The 23,914-nt window shown below is 39.5% G+C and overlaps 3 protein-coding genes and 1 pseudogene across 7 annotated transcripts in view; 1 reads left to right on the top strand and 3 right to left on the bottom strand.

The window, feature by feature from the left end:
• The window catches only part of LOC146481699 (deoxyribodipyrimidine photo-lyase-like), a 16,980-nt gene extending 5,146 nt beyond the window's left edge, over nt 1–11,834 (bottom strand). For both annotated transcript variants that reach the window (XR_014864321.1, XM_085107896.1), the window contains exons 1-5: nt 11,493–11,834; nt 9,966–10,111; nt 8,505–8,687; nt 7,472–7,630; nt 6,602–6,797 (exon numbers count right to left, since the gene is read on the bottom strand). Coding sequence is in view for 1 of the 2 variants with exons in the window: in XM_085107896.1 (XP_084964022.1) it covers nt 6,602–6,797; nt 7,472–7,630; nt 8,505–8,687; nt 9,966–10,111; nt 11,493–11,712 (904 nt within the window). In the remaining variant the exon portion in view is untranslated. The remainder of the gene's footprint in view (nt 1–6,601; nt 6,798–7,471; nt 7,631–8,504; nt 8,688–9,965; nt 10,112–11,492) is intronic.
• Nucleotides 1,961–23,914, bottom strand: part of LOC146481697 (uncharacterized) — a 25,855-nt pseudogene continuing 3,901 nt past the window's right edge. Inside the window, exons 2-4 of the transcript XR_014864332.1 lie at nt 4,833–5,516; nt 4,782; nt 1,961–4,725 (exon numbers count right to left, since the gene is read on the bottom strand). The product of XR_014864332.1 is annotated as an uncharacterized LOC146481697 (transcript). The remainder of the gene's footprint in view (nt 4,726–4,781; nt 4,783–4,832; nt 5,517–23,914) is intronic.
• On the top strand, nt 16,826–21,358 carry LOC146481698 (uncharacterized). Its single transcript, XM_085107869.1, has 2 exons — nt 16,826–18,232; nt 19,771–21,358. Exons 1-2 carry the CDS (start codon nt 17,308–17,310, stop codon nt 21,153–21,155), a joined length of 2,310 nt encoding a protein of 769 aa, XP_084963995.1. The 5' UTR covers nt 16,826–17,307; the 3' UTR covers nt 21,156–21,358.
• The window catches only part of LOC146481696 (NEDD8 ultimate buster 1-like), a 15,350-nt gene continuing 12,987 nt past the window's right edge, over nt 21,552–23,914 (bottom strand). Inside the window, exon 16 of one of the 3 annotated variants that reach the window (XM_085107879.1) lies at nt 21,552–22,957. In XM_085107879.1, coding sequence (XP_084964005.1) covers nt 22,728–22,957 — 230 coding nt within the window. In that variant the 3' untranslated portion in view covers nt 21,552–22,727. The remainder of the gene's footprint in view (nt 22,958–23,914) is intronic. The other 2 variants (XM_085107880.1, XM_085107878.1) reach the window with 2 other exon arrangements.

Genomic DNA, 23,914 nt, shown 5'->3' with positions numbered 1-23,914 from the left:
ACATGCAGTGCTGTCTTCATAAAACATACGATAATAATAACTGGTATTTGTTCCACTTTTGGACATACAAAGACTTCAAGTAAGATCTATCTATATGCTTGTGAATTATGCCCCTTCCAGGTCCTTCTGCTGGTACTAGAGAGCATTGTATTTGTATTGTTTTCAAACTTTTGTGGTTAGGTCTTGTTAAGAGTTGTTTTGTTTTCTTTTGTTTCTTTTGTTTTATGTCATCTGTACTCCCATACTTGTCAGAATCTACCCCTCCAAATGAATAGAATTTTAATGTTAAGGAAACACGACGTACGGAAAGGAGGCACACAATGAATCAGCTTCTGACAGAAAGTGGGGAATCCCAGGTCACAGGAAATGAAACTTTGTTGGAAATGTGATCTCAAGTGCATATTTATTTATTTATTTATTTATTTATTTATTTATTTATACAGGAGCATCTGATTTAGTCAATAAGAAGCTAGTTTTCACAGGGTCCTGATTAGAGTAAAATCCAATACAACATATCACACTACAACAGTACTATTATAAATAGATCATACAAAGGTCAAAGAAAATAAGTTCACTGGCGCTTGAAAATTGCTTCGCAAGTGACTTAAACTTGATGAAGTCAGATACTAATCTTATTTCAGAGGGTAGCGAATTATAAGCATGCACCCCATTGAACTGCCCTGGTATTTGGTAGTTCTGGCTGAGGGCGGTGGCAATAGATCTTGTTGTCTGGTTTGATAGGCATGGATTTGGTGGGCATGTTTAAATTCACACAGTAGATAGATAGGCACCAGACCATTGATACATTTAAAAACAAGGACAGATTAATGTTTTAGTTTTAAATTTTTTTCAAAATCAACAAAATTAAAACTAAATTATATGCCAAAAACTATGACAACTATGCACAAGAGTCCAGTTTTAAATTCTAATCACCGTACCAAAACCTCAAGTGTAAAAATTAAGTATAATATTTATGTTTTGGAATATAAATTGTAATTTATCCAAAGATATTTCAATTCTTGGTTCAATTACTCACACAGTTTCCAACCTGGTTTAATGATTACTAAGCTCTTTCCTTGTTTTTTCTTGCTTGAAATATTGATAAAACTTCTTGTTTTTCTTGAGTTGATGAAGGAAAATAATTTTCTTAAGTCGTCACAGCAACTTTATAGCGGCTAAAGAAGAGCAAAATTATTTCTGACTGATCAAAATGGCTGCCAAGCAAAAGTTTCGGTCAGCTGATTTGTTTGCTTGCAAGGGACTGGAATCGAACCGGAACAGATTATGGAAAAGGCGGGAAAACTGACCAATGAAAGAGCAGCTTCTGAGCAGCCGCCCGCTTTAGATTTTTTTCTCGCCAGTCTCTTCTTACCGAAAGTAAAGTAAAGTCACTGTTGAATGATCTATTGAACACGTTTTTGATCATCAAAAAGGTAGGTTTTTAGCTGTACACTAGTCAAGCTCGAATGCAAGTAATCTTCTTCGTTTGATATATAAAAAGTTTAAATATTTTAATACGACCTGCACAGTACAAACGAAAGTGAGTCTCCTTTGAACATCGTGCATGCAAACAGTACAATAATGGTTTCTGTAAGCTTGTCTTTTCACGTTAACATCTGTGCTGTATTCAACATTTAATTTAATTCTCTGTACAAGTTCCTTTCCTGTATTTGTACAAGTTCTAATCTCTCGTCTTGAAACCAATGTAGAGAAATCACGAAAGCCACTTTTGAAGATGCAGTTAGTTCTCAAAAGGTATTAAAAAAGGTACTTTAAATTTCTAACGACCTGCAATACTGAATGTAGGATCTTGGTGTCATTTGTGTTTTGATTGCAAACTTGACTGAATCCAATTGGAAATTATTATTTAAAAGATGTGTGTCAGCAGAGTCAAATGATATAGTAATTAGAATACGAACATTTCATCAGGGGCCTTTTTGTTACAGTTGTTCATCCGAAAGTAGCGGCCGGTTTGGCCTGCTGAATTCGAAAGTAACGGGGGTCGTTACTTTCAGAATTTTACGTTACATCATAATTGTTCCTAGAATGGGTAATCCAAAACAAGGCTGGATACCTTATGATGTTTACACAATTCAGTACTCTTCCTGGCGTAGACGAGAACAGAAACTCATTTGTTAGGTAGAGAACTGCCTCCAGTCATGTCCAATACTCTCAACGAGATTCCAGTGGACAAAACCTGGTTTCCGATGGAGTCCAGTCGCGCAATAAAACCGGAAGTACAGTCGACTTCACTTGGGTCGCCGGAAGTCTAGTCAATAAGATGACCCTCGAGAACTGAGAGAACAGAGCTTCATTTAGGGAGCAAACATCCGTTTTGGTGGTTAAGCACTGACCTACGCTATTTAGGCCTAAGCACTGCTTTAAAAACGGTTAGCTGTCATTTATTGTCATGGCTAGCTCTCTCAAACACACTCTGTTTCTTTTTATAAGAACGCCTAATTTTGGATCTGAGGCTGAACGTCCTTATATTTTTCGCGATTTGAGGCTGAAAACGTTCTTAAGATGTTCTTAAATTACATAGTATACACTACATGTATGTATTTTAGTAAATCATCGCCGGGACGCGACCAGGAAACCTATCAAAGTGCATTGCCTGCTGAGATATGGTATCAAGAACTGCTGATTATGACAAACCGAGATGTGTGTCATCCATTTTAGTTAATTTACATTTGTTACCTTGATTTTATATACAGATTACCAAAATAAAAACTTTCTTAATCGACTCTCAGCCTGAGGGATGTTCTTAACACGTTCTTAAAATTTTGGTCAATCTCAGCCTCGACGTTCTTATAAAAAAAGGTTCTGATAAAAAAAACAGAGTGTAAGTTTAAAAAATGGCCATTTTCGTCAGCTAGCTCTTTGGTCTAGCGGATATGGATCTGAGGAGGACCTAGGAGATATGAAGCTAATGATCCAGGTTCGAGGCCGTTTGAAATAAGATTTCTGTGGTGTAAAAAATCATGAGGTGTCTAACCTTGTTTTGGAGTAACCATTCGAGTAATAGCCGACACATCATTCCATTATACTGTTATTGTTTAAAGGGGAAGTATCATGAGGTTTTTTTACCTCTTTTGTTAAAAATGGTGAAATAAGACCTTCACTTTGCCACAAAATAAATCTAGAACAACAAGAGGAGAGAATTCAACTCCTTCTTGACAGGAACAACTCGTACTCTGTTCTAGCGCATTTTGGAAACAAAAATATGAAAACTTGAAAAACATTAGCCTAACATTTTTCAAGTTTTAATCCATTCCAACCTACTCTGTCTCTGGCCAGAGGCACTAACCGACAGTTTTATTGCACTGGGGTGATAATATAAAACAAAACTAAACAATTATTTTTTTGTTTGTTTCTGTTGCCAGACCAAGATTTTTGGGTTTTGAAATGACATCAAATTTTCCGTGATACTTCCCCTTTAAGTCAAACTCTCCCCCGTGTTGCAAGAAAACAAGCATTCTAGTTTTCAGCGGAAAAGCTGGAAAGTATCTCCTGAAACATATTTTTGCCTTTCGATTCTTGGTCCTTTATTGTCACTTGCCAAGTATTCTTTTAGTGACGACAACAAAAACAACACGCTATTGTTGTTGGCAGTTTCACAAATGACAGCCGCTTCATCATACAATGATAGTGCTTCCATTTTTCTCCTCTCCGCCTCTGCCTTTAACTCAGCGAGCTTGCTTCGGTCAAATGCGATCTTGCTTTTGTAGATTAAGCGAAATGCGTCGGTGTACGTGGCCCCAGTTTCAGTTTTCAAATCTGGTTTCTCTAACGTTTGGATACACTGTTCCGCCTCTTGAAGATCCGAAGCACTAGTTGGATCAGGATGAAAACCATTCATTGAAAATCCAAGATGTAGACGCCCTTTGTCAGCATAAAGAAGTCTGAGATTGAAAGCACAGCTAGGAACACTCTCCATGTTTGTCCAGCACGATTCAACGGTCTTGTTCCAGAGAGGAGTTATCCTTTTCTTCTTGTCCTCTAGTGAACTGTCTTCGAGGAGAATACAATCAGCAATGCGTTTCTGACAAACAATCTGCTCTTCTGCGTTCTCCATTGTCGACACCATCGAATTTGCTGCTACCGCCAAAGCACTGGCCTCCGAATACTGTTTGTCATCCTTGAGCTGCAAAGATTTTGTTAGTAGCGCCCTTGCCATAATTCGCTGACAATTATTTTTTGCTTTCCAGGCATTCCTCATAGTATTATCTAACAAAGCCATTTCTTTTTCTCTCTCTCCCTGAATAACATAGGCATAAGCCAGTTGAATCTGAACAAACAGTTTTGTCTCCCAGTCTTGACAATGATGGAGAAACACAACCGACCTTCGTTTTAGGGTTTCCCAGTCGCGATTAGAAATATCGTTTGTAAAAGTCCGCATGACAAGTTTGTAATGTTTTGGGTACTTCAAAGTCGCCCGCGGAATCGTTTCAGGAGAAGAGTTTCGAAGTTCTTGCAATTGTTCACTCGGGGCGAGAAAGTGCATAAAAGAACTTGCGACTTCCGTATCAGTTTTGTCCAACAAATCAATAAATGCTGAAGCAGCGTCTATCCCTTGTACACAACGGAGTCTAAAAGAATAGCAAGTCCAATCTTTCTTCTTTTCTGCTTTTTTATGGTCTCAACTTCGTTTCCTGTCAAAATGCCTAGATCTTTCATCTTACCTAAGTACGGCCTTGGGTTGAATTTCCTAGAGAAGGTCCGTAACTTGGGAATTATTATATTCACGAATTACGGCATTGTCTTGTTCGGTATATAGGAACACTTTTTCGGCCGTTTTCTAGTTCTGTGAAATTAATTATCCACTATTTTACTTCGCGAACTTGTTAGAAAAATACTGCTCATATTCGCCAATAATCATCTGTTCTCTTGCTAGTTTCTCTTTCAGTTTTATAACTTCATCCGTTTTAAAACTTTTCTCCCTCTCGACTGCTTTTAATTCAGATGTTGAAAGACCGAGGTTTCTGAAACAAGTGATCGCTTCCGTACAAAAGCTCTCAAAATCGCTGTTTTCCACTTCATCGATTGGGGCAAGGTGACAAACTTCATTTCGCAGATCACGTAGTCGGTCTATTTCGTCATACATCGAACGATCATTGTTCCTAAGTTCAGTCCCAACAGAATCAGAAAACAACAGGCAGTAGAATAGAATGGAGCTGTCAAAGTGTGACGAATCCCCTTTGGAAATAGTTTTTAGGGCTTTTCTGTTTCGTCGCCGATTTTCAATTGACTCATTCAGAAAAAACTGCCTTCCGTCTTGCTCTTCGTCACGCCATGTTAAACCACAAAACCTGCGCCATTCTTCCTTGAATAGTCTTCTTAAAGCTGCTGAAAAAATCGTCACGACTATGTGTATCATTCGAAAATATTTGAGCTGTTCCTTTGTGTACGGCATGTTAGACAGGGTCTCTGAAGAACTACACGGGGTATTTATATTTCGAACGACAGCGTAAAAATACACAACAGCTGGATTTCTATCAGCTCATTACATGTACTGTCTGCGGGTATTCCCAGCATTCTCTGTTCCTCAGAAGACAAAAAAAGCGAACTAGGAAAGTCAATAGCTCCAAACACACTCCAACAAGTCTTGGATATCCGGAATAGTTTCCTTTGAAGAAAGCGGAGACTTTCTGCAAATTTCCGACGAAGCCACCTCACTTTCACATTTTAGTTATATTCTCGTTGATAACATCATGTACTAGCCACGCAAAGCAAGCAAAGAGCTTCGTGACCTCATTTCCAGGATTATCTTTTCTTCCGTGGGATTGAACCATTATGATTTGCTTGTCTTGATCGCCTTATTTTTCATTTCACATCACTTAAAGTTGGCAAAAATACATGGTGTCAGGAAATCACTGTCGTCGTTTTGCAGAAAGCGATCGCGCGAGTGAACCGAGAAATATATATCGTTTCCCGTTCAAGCATTAGAAATAGGGTAAAGTAATTCATTACAGGAAAGAGAAATGGGTTTTAATTTGCATTTTATGGTTTTTTTTTACAACAACCTCTCAAACATACGTTTTACGAGTTTTTGAAATGTACAAGAAGTTCGTACCTCGAGATTTCAATTAGACGTGTAATTAATTAGCAATACGCCGAACACAAAAGTCACAAAATGTAGTATCAATATGCTGTGTATCTTCGGAATCAGTCATCACGGCTCGTGCATTCTCTCGTGTACACTCGTCTAGTAGTCGTGAATATAAATAAGAATGTATATTTACACTTGTGGAAAATGTGACAAAGAAAGACAAAATCACTAGAAATGTCCATGTGTGTACATAATGCTCACTTGCAGCCACAGGAATGGCCACTATGGCGGCCTTCAACTTTAACTGAACTGCGTACATACATCAAACATACAGGTACATAAAATAAACTTTATTTCACCTTGAATTTTAAGGGTCACTAATTAAAAGAACCTAATATCTATGACAACTAAAATGAAAGAAAGAATCAAACTTAAAACAGTTACTATATAAAAAAAAAAATCAATAACCCCGGCCAACATTGTCAACATTAGACAGTAAATGAAAGTAAGTTTAACATAATAATATATTGTTATTGAAATAACTGATATTACCTGCATGAAACCAAGGCGACAAGTCACTCAAGGCCTTTTTTGTGGGGTTATTTCTATCCGTAGCAAAATACTTGAGTCTTTCTTGGCAAAATGATTCTAACATTTGCAGTCCTGCTTTGGTTCCTGGTTCAGCCCAGCCAACTTCTTTGACATTATGGTCAACTTCAATGAATTTATCCACTGCCTTCCAGTCCGTCTATGTTACAAAAACAATAATAATCAGTATTGTTTGGGTTAACAAGGAAACCTATAAACGTATAACTTGACAAGCATAAATAATCAGTCAGCCCTGAATTAAGAACTGTGCCCAGTATTGTTCATTTATCCCTAAAGTCAACAAAGACCACTTTAGTTATCATTGGGTTGTCTGTGGGTGCGCAGATGGCTGAGAAGGTCAATCTTCGCTCTAAAAGTTCAGTGGCAATGAAGTATTGGGACAAGGGATAAGGGGGACATCTATTACTGGCTTTCCACAAAGTTACGCTACACATAACAGCACCAAAATGAGACACAACACTACTAAGGAATTAGCACCACACCTCTCAACATTGCAACACATAAAGTGGAACCTTGATCTAATGAACCTCTATATCATGAAGTCCTCGGTATAACAAACAATATTCTCCAGCCAGGCCTTTTAAAACTCTATGGAGAAGAACCTTGATACAATGAACTCACGATATAACAAACCAATTTACCTAGTCCCTAAGTACTTTGTTAAATTAAGGTTCCACTGTACTCAAAGCACCTGAACTCTAGAGCAGACTTATTCAAAGAACATCAATGCATAGGCCCAGCTCTGAACTTTGGAAAATAGCAAAATATCTAAATTTTATTGTAATTTAAAGACAAATAAATTATATTATTAACCTTGGCTGCTGCTTTTACTATGTAAGGATGTTTTATCACAGGTGGAAATTCTGTGAGAAACTCTTTTAACTGGTTATGGATTTTAGGTCGAATGGTTCTTGCTCCATACTCCAGTTTTGGAGATGCTTGCCAACAAGGGACAATGTTATGGCCATCAACCTAAAAAGTCAAACAATAATATTGTCCTTATACACTATAAAATAAATGCCTTGGGATACCATAATTTGTACACTGTCAGTCAGCTGTGTTTGCTTCCAAAGTTTTGGAAGTGATTAGAGAGTTTTCACATGCTTATTATTTTACATTATTATTTAGTATGTAAATCTGGCTTCAGTGAACTATTTCCGACTAATCATTTTGAACTTGAAAATGGTTTCATGATGACTCTAAAACGTCATTCAATTTTATCACCGACTTTTACTTTCTTATGTATTACTAAACCTTTGCTTATAAAAACAAAAATTGCCTATCAATAACTCTAAATAGGCGATCTTTGCCCCAGTGTTCAAACAGCTGACTGTAGTAAACTATAATGTATATAGGCTATCATACTAAGGATCTGTAAGGTGCATTCCAAAGGTGGGGGGCACATATAGAAAATGCCCTGAACCCGTACGATTTTAAATATTTGTAAGATTGTGGCTTCAGAAGTTGCATATTTCCTGATCTAAGGCTACGGCCTTAGATCCCCAGCAACAAAGAACCTTGGCTGTGAAATTAATTTTTGTGTGTTCATTCAGCACAAAATATACTAAGGAAATTAATTTACGTATTTAATTGTACATCGGCAGGGCTTTTTTTAGAGCATGGCTTTGCAGGATTTCCGCAATTAAATAAACTGCAGAAAATTTTTGTTGGTGCTTCAAATGGGGTGCACAAAATTGTGCCTAAGGGTATATATATAAAAAATAAAACAGAGAGAGTCCCTTTTCTAAAAAGCGCCCACTGGGTCCTCACTGGCAACTTTCTAGAATAAACCTAGTAACAGTATTAGCACAGGGGAGAAAGAACAACACTGAGGTTAAGTACAAACCTGGCATACAGGGACACTTTTTGGCAGTTTCATCATTACATCATCAAGCCATTTTATTGGTTTCCTCAGTGGTGTAAAATCAGTTATTACACCACCGATATTATTGGACTTGACAAAATCGGGAAAAACCTTGTCAGGCTCACCAAGAAGCAGTTGAAAATTAATATCCAGTGCTGCCAGCTCCTGGGAAACAATTCAAGTAAATAGAAATTAAGTTAATTAAAAACCCTGGGAAAGTAATAAGGCAAAGCAATAATATTGACCAGCTCCCAGTTGGCTTGATTGCCCAGTTGGTAGAGCACTGCACCAGTATCCTTTAGGTCATAGGTTCAAAGTTCCATTCAAGGAGGTTCAAGGGTTTTTCATTGTTGTAGTGTTTGTGCGATTTTATGCTGCATTTCCACGTCCGGTGTTCTGCATGCTCAACTTTTGATAGACATTTTGATTTATTCCGCTGATGCATACACCTTAGTTATGGTGAGGGTCAGGGTTAAAAAATCCTTTAGAGCCTCCTTGGGTCTAATTTTTTTTTCAGGCTTTCTTTTCACAACTGCTTACATTGTAAGTTGTGTATATCACTGCAAATATGGCCATAATCACTTCTTCATATTTTCATCCTCAGTTCAAATTTTAGCCTGTGCCACAGACGTAATAAACCACTGGTAAATAAGATAATAATTGATAGACCGAGTAGATTCACTGTCTTTAAATTTTGACAACAAATGTACAAAACCAAGATCTCAAGTGACAGTTATATTTCGGTATAAACTATACCATCATCAGACTAAAAAATTAATACAATTTTTAGTCTGATGATGGAACAGATGGAATCTGGGAATTGTCTGAGAATTAGCCCTGGCCCAAATTCTTGTTCAAGACCCTCAACAAAAAAAACAATATACCGGAAGTCACTTTTGAAATCCTAGGCTTTAATCAAATTGGCTATAACCAGTACAATCGAACAATGACCTTGTGCAAATGCTTATCACAGAGTGTGTACCAGTACTCAGATTCTTGGCTATCACCAGTACAATCGAACAATGACCTTGTGCAAAGGCTAATCACCAAGTGTACTTAGATTCTAATGGCTATCACCAGTACAATCGAACAATGACCTTGTGCAAAGGCCAAAGATTCTGGTATGCCATTGGGGATCTAGAACAAGGATTTGGGTGCTATGAATTCACAGAAGGTATTTACTGGCACTTGATTTTGTCTGCACCACAGGCTACATAAAAGAAGATCAATGACAAGTCAACAGAATACATCATACCTTTTAATGGGAAAAACAGTTCTAAAAATGAATGTACCAGTACTTGGGAAAGGTTTTCACTCGAGGAATTAATACAGAGAAATACAGATAGAGGCTCCTAGTCATGCACTCCTTGGAATGGATAATATTTTCTTGAACCACACACACAGTTAAGCTGTTATTACACAAAAATAAAACCAAGACTATACCTCTTCAACCTCTTGAAGTCCTTTGATCATAAAGTTGTACTGTCTGAATGTAGTGTGAAGGTATTTTGATGGTAAACAGAAGCAAACAAAGAGAGGAACTTCTTGCTTGAGTGCCATTCTCTGGGCATACAACAAAGCCCAGTTGTCTGATTGCATGTAAAGAATCAATGAACAGGTTAGATGAGAGAGTAAAGAGAGAGGTCTGTTCACATGCAATGTTGCTGCAATTTTGTAGCATGTTTTTAAATGCAACTTATCCGGCTCAAATTGCAGGAATAAATCAAGTGTAAACTAGCAGAAATTTCAGCAGGATTGATTGCCACAATATTAAAGGGGTTTCTCAAACTCATTAATAATTCATCAAGAGAAAACAAAGAAAATCACTACTGTGACCGTGGTTTGGATATGTGATCCTAATTACCATAAAATTTTGCCAACTTTAGCCTTGAATTTCTCCAAGAATTATTGATCATTTGAGAAGCCATATCAAACACTCGAAAGTGTGTTTCATCAGATATCCAAACACCTCGAAGTCGTTTAAAAAAACTCAGCTGCGCCTCCTTTTTCAACCGACTTCTCAGTGTTTGGATATCTGATGAAAGACTCTTCCTCGTGTTTGATATATTACTTCAAACATACAGTATTTGAAACTTTGTGCAAATTTGCAGTTGCAGAATGCAACCCAGCCTGGCCTTGCAACAGTGACTCCCATTAAATAATTTTTCCCATAACACTTAATGCTGCTGACAGTTGTTGGAAATGTGCACTAGCCTTCTTCTATATTTGCAATATCAAAGAGAACATGTTAAATGTAATATACTTTGTATTATGCAACTCATTTTGCTGTAGTCTCATCAACATTGTCAACTGCAAGTTGATGGCAAAATTGCACAGTGTCACAGTACCTGTGGGGTGAGACTGCTCACCAGGCACATGTATCAGACATCCATGTTTTTGAGCACATCCATACTTTTCTTGATAACACACCAGACCCTGATGAAATGCTGGCCTTGTACAAAGCCCGGGTCAAAACTGCTAATTTTTAAATAAATGCCAGGGGTGTTTGTTTGAAGCCTTGGCTTTTGATTCATGTCCCTGTGTTTATTTGTGCTCAAGCTTACAAGGAAATATATTCTCTTGAATAGCACAATTGCTATAACATACCCAGGGTGCATACCAAGTGCGTCCCATGCCAAAGATACACCAAGAGTTTCAAACCCCGGAAAGTTTGAAAAGAACCCCTACAAAGTACTAGAATTCTGCTCTTTTGGGGTGGTCCAAAAACAGTTTTTACCCCTAAGAGGTACCAAATCAGTTGACTGACATTTACTTCCTCTCATATTTTTCGGTTCAATACCCTAAAAGGCACCACCACACCTCTGACAGAAGTCATTTTAGATTTTAGCATCCTAAGGGCCATCGACTCAAGAATTTTAACCCCTTAAAGGTACGTACGACAATCACCCACGTCACTTTTGCATGGGATTCCCCCTATCCACCCCGGTTCGTCTTAATAACTAACCTCACCTTGAACGCGTTGTTCCCTCCACATCCAGTAAGCGATTCCCTTGCAAGTATCCGAGATATCAGCATTAGAGCTAATCAGACGAACCCTTTTCTTGTTGAATTTAAAATGTGCTACCGATTCACAAACTTCCATTCGTTTCGCCATGTAGGACGCCAAAATATCGACGCTATTTTCTGCGATTTCTTTCTTCGCTCGTTTTTTGGGGGGACTTGATGCCATGGAAACAAATATAGGCTTGTTGCAGACCGAGGGCTGGCCTAAAACGCGACGAGAAAAGATGCAGAACAATCCAAATGAACGATGAATTTTTGCGAAGATTGTTATCACACAACAAAATACAGTATTTCCTTACATAACTCCCAAAATTCCCGCCTTTTCAAACAGGTGACGTGACACGTGACGGTTCGAGTGAAACCGAATACACAGTCGTCGGTAAAGATCGGAAAAAGTCGGATTTACTCTTTGGGCCCGGTTGTTCGAAAGCTGATTTGCGCTAATCCCCCGGTTAAAAGTTTACTGAGGTTTTAATCTTGCTCGTTAAAAATGTCTTTATTACCTAATTTGAATAAAAATATTTTTAAAGATTCTTTATTGATTAGTAATTAAACTCGAATCAAAGCCGCACGTTAACACGTAACCGCACCCCCTTCTACCATAAGTTCCGAAACTTTATGTGACCTCATACGCATGATCCTTACCATGAACAATTTTACGTTCAACGACAAACACTATCTACAGACTCACGGAACTGCTATGGGAACCCGAATGGCTCCTTCTGACGCCAATTTGTTTCTCGCCAAATTTGAGACGGACGCATTACTACGTGCTCCATTTCAACCATACATATGGTGGCGCTTCATAGACGACATCTTCATGATATGGACACACTCTCTCGACGACCTCCAAACCTTCACTACTTATCTCAATAACATTCATCTCTCATTCATCCTTTACACTAAACCTACTGACAAACATCAATACTTGTCACAATCTTCATGTCATCCTAGACACACTAAGAGAACCATTCCATTCAGCTTACCTCTCAGACTTCGACGTATTTGTTCTTCTGACGAAACTTTTAAACTCCGAACAAACGAACTCAGAACCTATCTCAACAAACGGGGATACAATCCTTCATTCCTCAACCAAGAAATAGGACGTGTTAACGGCATCCCACGTTCCGACGCTATAGCTACGAAAGACACGTCCGACACCAACCAACCTATACGAGTACCCCTTGTCGTCACATACAATCCAGCCCTTCGTTCTGTATCATCCATTATTCACAAACACTTCAACATCCTATCTTCATCTCCCCGCTGCGCAAACGTTTTCAAAGCCACACCTCTTGTTGCCTTCCGACGGACCAACAACCTGAGTGATTTACTTGTTAGCGCCAAACTACGTAATCCCACACAAAAGAACCTACCCCATGGATCTTTTCGATGTGGGGACAACTGTTTAACTTGCAACTACATAACAGACGGACGTACCAGCTACACATTTCATTCTACCGGCGAAACTAGACATATTCAGTTACTCATCATATAGACTGTAACTCTAAAAACGTTATTTACATGGTACACTGCAACCGCTGCCACAAACTGAATACATAGGAGAAACGAAACGACGACTTAAAGACCGTTTTAACGAACACCGTAGACCAGTCGACAAACAAACAAACAGTTCCAAACCCACCACAGTTTCAGAACATTTTCTTTCTAACGACCATAACGCTTCTGACATGCTACTAATTCCTCTCGAACTCATCAAATCTAATCGTGACAGTGTACGCAAAGCTAGAGAGGCATACCTCATCGACAGAGGTCAAATTATTGAACCCTTAGGTCTTAATAGGAGAGATGAGACATGAACATTTTCCCGTCTTTCATCTTCCTAAGTTATGTAATTAACTCATTGTTACGTATTTTGTTTTCGTCTACCGCGTTGTAACGTTAGCTTATACCTATTTACCAGTTCTATTTTCAAATTGTAACGTTTTTGTTTATGTAACTTTAGCCTTTTTTCAGGTATCTATTGTAACTGTTTAAATTGTAACGTATCTTGCCACAGGGTCAGTCTCAAACATACCCTGAAGAAGAAAGGCCGTGCCTTTCGAAATATTGGAAAATATACTTCCCTGACCGTGAAATCAGCCTTGCTCTTTTTTTAGATTATTTGCTAACCCAGGATTAGCTTGATCGGACTTTGAACAACTGGGCCCTGGAAAACAAGTAACAACCATTTCCTTTCTCTTTCTTTTTTTGAGACGTTTTTCCTTATAACATGTAATGGAGTAAAATAGGGTGACTTTAATTTTTTTCACATATTACATCTCGGAAAAAGTTTGCGTTATATTTGATGATGTATTATTACAAGCCTTTTAAGAGTTAGGGTAAGGGTCAGTCCCCTCGGGGGGTGGGGGGGGGGGTACTCGAGTATATTAGTGACGAGAAGGTGCGAGGGTTTTAGAAGGGGAGGGGTTGGACTTGTGAAAGAGGGGTACCCTGTCACAAGGCCTTTAGCTAGTTGGACTAGTTGGGATTTTGAGGGGTTGCTCTGCCGCCGGAAACTCCTAACCAAAACTATCATGAGAATAATGTATTGATCAGTAAATGACACGGACATACTCGGGGAAAAAAAACTATCATTTTTCAAACTATCTTAGAATTAGCCAACCACCAATTGCTATGAAAATGAAATATATAGAATTTGCATTATTACTCTTCCAAACGAAAACTTCATTGTCCTCAGACACATTTGTGTTGCTTCAGCTGCTGGTACAATTGGGAAACATCTGTACGAAAATACGCTGTTTCGTTTAGCTTTTTATTCATTTCTCACTGCAAGAGCCATTATAGCTCCTGTCCCAATGTTTATCGTTTGTGCGATTACAGTACTCGCAAGCAACGACGATTTTCCTTAGTTTTCCTGAAATAAATCAATAACAAGGGGGGTGGATCATGTTGTATACTGATAGTTTACCAGTGATCTCAAACAAATTTAGTATAAATACATATTTCAGGAGTACCCAACGACCCTTTTAGAGAAAATTAATCGTATGTTGCACTAAACACTAGCTGAGTGTCCCTACGTCAATCTTGGTTACTATTTAACGTTTCTGGGAAAAAAAATGCCCACTGTTCACTGCTAGCGAGCAAGACTTTTAAGAAATGAAAATCCCAGCTAGCTGTAAGTGTGTGGGATGTCTGTAAACTAGCCAGCAAGCAAGTCAGCTGTTAAGTACGCAGCATCTTCATGAGACTTAATTTCAGGTTTTTATATATTTTTGTGTCATCGGCAAACATGGCAACATGGCTCGTCAGGACCGAATCGGGCAAGTATTTTACACAGATGAGAAATAAAATCGGGCCTAAAATGGAGCCTTGATGAGGTATTCCGGAGCTGACAGGCAAAGTATCAGTAGTTTCACCCAGCACTGTTACACGTTGGTAGCGACCCATCAGGTAAGAGATAAACCACTGCAAGAGGCTGCCTCCAAATCCGAACTCGTGAAACTTTTGCAGCAGGCAGCCATGGTTGACCTTATCGAAGGCCTTAGACATATCCATATAGATCATGTCCACCTGTTGTCCGTCGTCTAGTAGGGGGCCCACGTGGTCCAAAACTTCCAAAAGGTTGGAGGTGCATGATTTCCCTCTAATCAGGAATCCATGTTGACAATCTCTTACCACCTCGTACAGTCTATTTTTGAAGTGTTAGATACACATCGCTCCAAGACTTTGGATACCAGTGACGGTGAGGAGATGGGTCTGTAATTCTCTGTGCACTCGGCCTCACCCTTTTTTTAAAAACAGGAATAACGTTAGCTTCCTTCCAGTTCTGCGGGAAAGAACCAGTGCTTAATGACTTTTTAAAAAGCTTACATTGAAGAGATGATGCATTACAGAGACTGTTTCCTTAAGAAGTTTCGCTTGGATTTTATCAAATCCTGTGGCTTTCGTGACATCATGGGCTTCGAGCACGGATTGGACTTCGCTAACCGTGAGCGTTAATTCCTACATATAAGGAGAGGCTGGTGCATTGGCAGCGCTTCCAGATGAAGGGAGGGTGGGGGATGTCATGGGCGAAAACTGATCCGCCGTAGGAGTTAAACAGATTGGCTATTTCCCGAGGATTTTCAGATGAAGATCTTAACGGCGTATGATTACCTGGGTCAGTGGATGCACTGGTTGATATTGGCGTCGAGACTCGATCAGGAATTGTATGCGATTGGAATTCAGCTTCGATATCGACAAAAAACGTTTTGGGTTTATGTTGAGGTCGGAGTCGACGGGACCAGGAAACTGATCACGGCTGTTCCACAGCATGCGTTTAACTGTTTCACTTCTCCCTTAGGTGGCTCAAGGGAGATCTGAGTTTCAGCTTTTGTCTTATAGATTCCTTTTTCTTGATCAAATTAAGTATGGCACCAGACATCCAAGGTATGGGATTCCGTCCCTTAAGGCTCTTGGTCTGTCATGTATAGTCAGAGAGCGCTGCAAGAAACGTGTCCTTCCATTGATGCCAGTCAGTATTTATGTTGTCATTGGCTATGATCGAAGGGAGGTTAAGCCGTACTGAGACCCTCAAAGTCGCCTTTTGCATAATCGTAGACAAATCTCAGGGGTTTTGGTGGGCTTTCATAAAAGCGTTAAACTGGAAAATAATGACGCTATGGTCTGTAAACAAAACCCGTATTTTTTGGAGACAAATGTTTAGATATGACTGTTGGCAAAATGGAAAATGGCTTAGAACGTGGTTTTGTTAAACACCGTCTAAACTGTCTTTTAATAACTGAACCTTAAGTTCTATGTAAGTAAGTAATGGGGTGTCCTAGATAAGGCTAGAGAGGCTTCTGAGACTTCCTGCTGTACTGATATGTGCATCTCATCCTCTCTTGTATGTGGTGAAATGTAACGAAACCTTGATTTTGGGAAATTAAAAATAAAATCCGTTAGGCAGAAGAAGTGAGCGATATATTCTTTTTTTTATAAGAACGTTGAGCCTGAGATTATCTAAAATTTAAGAACATCATTTAAGAACATTACCCAGGCTGAGAGTCAGTTCAGAACATTATTATTTTGACCAAAATGGTACACCACATCACGGCAGATATTCCCCTTTGATATCCTTCTTGGTCACGTACGCATAGATTTATTGAAATACTATAAGGTAACTTAAGAACATCTTAAGAACTTTTTAATTTTCAGGATTTAATTACCAAAAAACTAAGAACGTGCAGCCTCAGCCCCAAAATTAGACGTTCTTATAGCTTATAAAAAACAAAAAGTTTACATCAAAAACTGATCATCCATGTCCTTCTCTTTTGCTAGTATAATCTGATTCTCCTTTTCCCTCTTCATCTCTTTTCTATTGTAATATTAATGATAATAAAAATTACATATAATTAACTTTAATTTTGTCGCATAGCCTTATCTAAATCTGCGTTATTATGTAAAGTTAAGTTTTTCCGTTTTCCAGCATGTTTGTTATTTATTGCAATTTTTTTCCATTATGTTCTCGTGCTCGTCTTGTCCGGCCTCGACTAGTTTTGTGGCTATTTGCGGGACAAGCCTCTTATATCATCTGAATTTGTAAATAAATTTTTGTTGTTGTTGTTGTTAAAAAAAAATCATCCATCTGCCGCTCCACGGCTATAACCTTACAAGGGTGCAGGAAGAGTCACGCTCAGCTGATGCCAGGTGCAATATCAATGACAAAAGAAAACAAGAATAATTACAAACATGAATATGATAATCCGGTTTGAGTAATAAGAATTAGTAACCTACACCGCAGTGGGAATTCGTTACCATGACTACACCGTGGTCAGAAGCAAGGATCATTGAGAGTCAAATTAGCGAGACAAATAGCGAACAAAAGGGGTGCCACCTTTGTTCTAATATTTGGGTTGAATATTGGACCCAATTACCCTCGAAACAAATGGCTGGCTCTATAAATTGCCATCGATCAAAATACGCGATGGTGCAGACAAACCGTTTTGTGTTGCGTTGGTTTAGTCTGAGTGAGGCGCCACGAGAAACGAGGTTGAAGACGTTGAACACCACGTCGGCTGTTCGGAGGCGCTCTAGAATGCAGCAGTCACAAAGAAGGGCTTCGAAGACAAAAAGGTTGTCTGTGAGTAGGGGCGTGAACAACACAGAGCCGAAGAATAAGAAAGGATTAGAGCCGGGAGGTGAAACAGATATGCAGCACGCAGCGGTAACAGTGAACCTTATCTCAAGCAAACGAGTAAACAGTGATGATGAAGAAATGGAGGAGATTGGGGAGGACTTTGAGGGCGAGCAAAGAGAAGCGATGAAGCTGATGAGGGGAGAGGACAAGGATGAACGGGAACACAGCGATGTAGAAACTTTGGATTTCTTGACGGAATCGTCCAGCGAGGTATCAGAAGAACCAATTTTACTGCCGAATATTTTAATCCCTTGTTCAAAGTGCGGAGATGTGATTAACATCTGTCGACTGCCAGGTCATCGGAATTTACACTCCGCATTACATGTTCTCAAGTATTCCCAGGATCAAAGGCCTAAAAACCTTAATGCTTTAGTACGGAGAAGGAAAATTTTGATCAAACAGCAACAAGATGCCAGTTCACGGAATAATCAAGATCCCTTTGGAGACAAGCATTTGCATAAATTAAACACCGCGTTTGAGGTTTTGAGAAGCGAACTACAAGGGAATATGGAAGTGCGAACTCTTGGCGATCAAAATATTGAAGGTTTGTCTGGTATTTCTATCTACTTTATTTTAATTTTGAGTGGATCGAGAAAAAGCTTTTAAAACTGTTTTGCTTCCAGGCTTAAATCAGTGATCCTGAAAGCTTCAAGACGATTGTCGCCATAAATCGACTTCACTCTGACAAAGAACAATACAGACAAAAAACACATATAAACACGATTAATTAAAATGTACTGATTTTTTAATCAGGTACTAAGAACATTGTACACTTGCGTAACTATTCAGTAGCAACATTTGCAATAGTTAAACACCTTTTTTGCCTTACACGACTCAGTACATTTCTCGGTTGCGTGATTTCTATTTGCGTAACCCCGAAAACAAAACAAGCTCCAATAATGCGCCCTTTTCACCTCAATTGGAATTAACTTGGATCAAATTAAATACTTGAGCTTTGCTTCGATCGCACATACAAACACAAACACGTATAAAGTTTGTAAAAGCGCAACAGACGGAAAGAGAACCGCTTCCGCTATCTTTCGTGTCCTTCACCCGACAGCAAGTTCTTTCTACGGCGAAAATTCCGGGTTTGCCTCGGTGAAGAACGGGACAGGTTTTTCTTTGTGTTGTAGGTTATTGTTTAACTTCCCTGTATTGTTTTGACGTTTTTGTTTCCTTTGTTTTACGCCAACTGTGAGGTTTACAGGTTTTTACATCGAGGTAACGCCAAAATTCCGCCTTAAAAAAGTGACATAGAAGGCCTACGACCACTGAGTATGCGCTCCGATTGGTTCTTAACACCTGCCTGTTACCTTATTCTTACAAATTTTTTTAATTTGGGGAAAACTCGGGAGCCGAATATACGACCAAATATACCTGATCTGGTTCAATCTCATTCTGACTACAAGGAGCCTACAAATAGGAACTTTGATGACTGTACCAGAGAGGCTTTGGCCGAATCATAACCTGAAGAAAACAGTGAATAGGTGGAAGAATGCTAGTCGAAAACAAGACCGGAAAGATTTTTTCAAGATATTTACAGTTTAATTCATAACAATTCATCATTCTCATTGGATATGGTATTAAATTTCGCGTGTTTACATTTCGCGCGAACTTTCTCTCAAGAGGATAATTTCTCTCTGTCCAAGAAAATACTCAACAACTTCATCATTTGAGCGAAATCTGCTTGGACGGTACAGGCCTGATAGACTCTTACTAGGAAACCTGCAGACACCCAATCAGAGAGAGCGATAGCTTGTATTCACCATCTAATCTTTGCTAAATAAAAGATAGAAACAGAAACAAATCTGACTTTTCCCAGATTTATATATCCGGGTTAGCATAATAACTCTCTCTTTTTTAGAGAAAACTGATTTCTCGTCATTTACAGAAGACACTCCCTCTCGCCAAGCTAGATGAAAATGGAAGTGCTCCCCCCCTCCCCCCCCCCCCCTCGGATTCCCATTCCAATTTTCACGCTCGTTCCAGTTCACCTTTGGGCTTGCCGCCTTCCGCGCAAAGAACCTGTTTTACAGTCTACTCTCGTCATAGCTTTTTAGCTTTTTCTTTTCTTATTTGCAGAAATAAAATTAACTGGGGAAGGTTTTGACCTGTCATGCACAACAGCGGCCGGGGTTTGTGAAGAAGCAAACAAGAGATGGAAAAACATGGAGGATGTACATGTGTACAAGGACAACTTCCTAGAGAATTTAGACAGCGCTTTCTTCGCGATTTATGACGGTTACTGTGGAAAGAATACGGCGCTAAAATGCAGTGACCATCTTCATTTGTTCTTAAAAGAGGAACTCGACGCGATTATGACGCACCAAGATGCTAGGCCAACAAAAAAGCAAGTTACCGCAGCATTTCGAAGTTCTTTTTCTAAAACTGAAAAGCTCTTGTTGATGTCTGAAACGGAGCGGTCGCCAAGCAGATGGAGCGGCTGCTCAGCGGTCACGTGCGTTTTGACGCATGACACGTGTTTCATAGGAAACGAAGGGAATGTTGGAGCCATTTTGTTGCGTGATAATGACATCGTTAAACTACTCACGCACAAACACGATTTGTATAATAAAAAAGAACGTGACCGTGTGAAGAAATCAAGTGGGGTCATTGTGAAAACCGAAAAGTGCGCCCTCATAAACGGTGCCCTTGGTGTGACAAGGGGCATTGGGAGCATTGGTGATATGGCCTTAAAGAAGTGCGTTATTAATGAACCTGATGTCAAAAGCGTGCCTCTTGAACCCACTGATCAACTTCTCATTGTGGCTTCCGGCGGATTTTGGAAGATTTTTTCGTACGAGGAAACAGTTCATCTGGTAAATGGCTTTCTTGGACAGATCAGAATGGAGGAGAAGCAACAGATCATTGGCGGAAAGAAGCAGTCCAAAACAACATCTAAAACGAGTAATGAAGACTTCATGAGCACAACAAACAGCGCACAGCTCTTTTTGAAGGTCGTTGATCCAGCTGACAATCCCTGTGATGATGGCGTGAAGACGGGTTATTTTACAACCAATGAAAGGGCAATGACGCGTAGCAAGAGCGAAGTGAACTTGGACAAACTTTCACTGTATCACCAACATATCAACATTGCCGATGACAACGTCAGCGAAACAGAAAATATCGATGAATCAAACGACATCGCTCCCTCGGGTGATGACGTCATAGATGACGTCACGATGGAATATCTACGTCATCACCGTTTTTCTCTCCCGAATGATAAAACGCTTCAGCTCCTAAAGGATTCGGGGGGAAGAGAACTTAGCAGGCAGGAAAAAGCGCGCTTGCTGGCCAAGTCTCTAGCAGAGAGGCTTGTGAAGTGTGCGCTTTATGCCGAATCTATGGATAATATCACGGTGTTTGTTGTTCTTCTGCCCGGGTTCTCTATGATCAACTGGCAAATGGTGAGACCTGACATTTTGGACGCTTTGGACGTGTTTGTGGAGGAGGATGAACTTTACTAACAAACCTGTAAAGCGGGGAAATTTATTGAAACATACATGCTCCACCGTGCTTGAAACAAACCAAGGTGGATTGTAAATCGGTTTCTCTTTGCATGAGTTAACTCGAGCAAACGACAAAACTGTGCGCGACGCTCACGCCAAAGAATCGTGCAATATCTTAAATCAAAGTGCAGGTGGTTTTGATAGCTACACTGTGCTGTGGCTTCTATAAAGCTTCACACCCAGTTAATGCGTTTATTCGTGAATCTTAACAAGCAGAGTGTTTAGCTCTGGTAGGGAACTAACCTTCTCAAACTCATTAACAATTCATGAAGGGAAAACAAAGGAAATCACTACCGTGAAGGAGGTTTGGAAATCGGACGAAACACTCTTCCTCGTGTTTGATCTATTACTTGACTGACTGCCCTGTCCACACTTATCCGGATAACTTCGAAAACATCTTCTTATGTGGATTAGTGTGAACGGAGCCTTTTCCACACTAGAGAGCATTTTCAAAAAGATCGGTCTTCGGTGGTCGAAAACATCGTTTTAGTGTGAACAGAAAGCCAAACTGGAGGAAAAAAGACACATTCTCTGATTCAGTTTAAGAGGATAAATGTGAACGACCTTAGACATAGCATCTGTAAGAGTTGTCAAAAGTACTCGAAGCTCACATCGGTTGATGAATGTCATTACTCGCAGCGCGGTGCCATTCAATGAAAACGTACTTTGTAGCAATGAACCTGGGCAATCTCCTGAGACGTACTTTAAAAATAATTCAAAATGTTTATTTTCAAATATATTTTATTTCCATACACCCAATATATACAATAGAATCTTATGAAATTATATTGTTACACAAGAAAATATTGTAAGAATGGATTTTAAAAGTACTAAATAATCCTTAAGTGGAAAATGTTGTCTCAGAATTCTTTTTATCCACATAGGGTTTGACATTAAAAAAAACTAACGTTGACTCTGAATCCAAATTCCTGGAACAGATTTATTAATTTATGGTAATGATTTATTAATAATGGTAATGGTTCAGGGCTCCTATTGATAGCAGGGTGCTCTTAAGCTCCTGAAGGGACTAGGCTGTATTTAGTACCTGTTGCACGCTTTCGCGCTTCACTACCCCTGCTCCCTCGAGCTCGACCAATCAGGGGCAAAACTAAAACTCTATCGTGACTGGCTTATATGAGTTTTCCCGCGCTCTACACCGGCTCTCTTTTCTCCACCTTGGCAGTTGGCGCTGGTTGTATTTCCCGCGCTTTGCATTGGTTGTTGTTTCCCGTTGCACGCTTTCCCGCGCTTCACCCCCGCTCCTATTGCAATTTTCCCGCGTTCAGTGCCGGTTACACTTTTTGCTTTGAGCTTTGATTGGCTCATTCTGTCACCCGCGCGTGCTTGGAGTGGCGAGACGATTACTTCAGTTCTGATTGGTTTATGTCCCAGCGGTGACGGCTAGTAAGGACCGACCGATACTGTCATCCAACCGGATACGATACCAAGTATTCATTGTTACATCGATACTTGACATCATCCTTCGCCGTCGAGGTTTAATGAGAACATATATATCTTTTTGTACTGTTTTTACGATCTTGAAGCAGAAGAGCTGGTGTCGTACCCAGCCGATAAAATAAGTGCTCGGTATTCAGCGATAATAGAAGACTCCTCATCCAGAGACAGATTTAAATGAGCTTCATCGTCCTCGGTGGCGAGATCTGGTACGAGTTCATTCACAGCTTCTTTTAAATCCGGGTCTTCCTCGTCGTCGTCCTCTTCTTCTTCTTCTCCTTCGTCAGCGCTATCAGTGGATTCACCTGAAACACAAAAATAAGCGAAAACAATATCAATAAGTAATGATCACAATCTTTCAAATTTGGCTATGCATTTCCTTCTGGCCCCGGTTGTTCAAAGAGCGGATAATTTTATCCAGTAAATAAGTTATTATCCAGCGGATAAAATGTACCCCAACTACAGTCAACTCTCTCATAGCGACCACCTCCCGTAAGCGACCACTTCGTAAACAACCGTTTTGTTTCTCAGTTAAATACTGTTTCAAGAACTCTCTCGTAAGCGACCACCACTCAAATTTATTAAAGGACCACGACCACTTTTTAGACCAGAAATTACACATATTCTTTTGTTTTCTGTTTCCGGTAAGCGACCACCCAACACAATCACGTATGATCGTTAGAAAATCATTATTCAGAAGTGAAAAAAGTTCAATTTTTAATGACGCTACCCCGGACTGCTGTCAGATAATAACAGTTTACAGACAGAAAAGATGGCTATAATTACATCTGCAGGTAAACGGGAATTGTTACAGTGATCTGTTCCAAAATGTTAAGTTTCATCACAAGAATGAATAGATGTGAAAAAATCAAATAAATTAGTTTCTATTCGCCTTATTTTAGCTACTAAGGTAATATGTTTTATGTAATTAATTAAACAATTCAGTATTAGGCTTATTTCGTTGATCTTTCCCGTAAGCGACCACCTCCTGTAAGCGACCACTTTGTCGTGCCCCAAGGGTGGTCGCTTACGAGAGAGTTGACTGTAATACATTTTATCCACCGGATAGCGATTTATCCACTGGATAAAGTTATCCCTCTCTGAACAACCGGGGGCTGGACTGACAATCGGACACCATCTGGATGGTATGTTTCTGCCACAATATTAAAGAATGATAACGGGGGAAGGGAGGGTGGATAGTGGGAGGGAGAGGTGAGGATGGAATAACACGATTAACAAGCACACTCTAAATACAGTTTGTA

This window comes from Pavona decussata, unplaced genomic scaffold (genome assembly GCF_977016875.1).
Source record: "Pavona decussata unplaced genomic scaffold, jaPavDecu1.1 SCAFFOLD_48, whole genome shotgun sequence".
NCBI classification, from domain to species: domain Eukaryota; kingdom Metazoa; phylum Cnidaria; class Anthozoa; order Scleractinia; family Agariciidae; genus Pavona; species Pavona decussata.
This window is presented reverse-complemented; position numbering and strand designations above follow the sequence as displayed.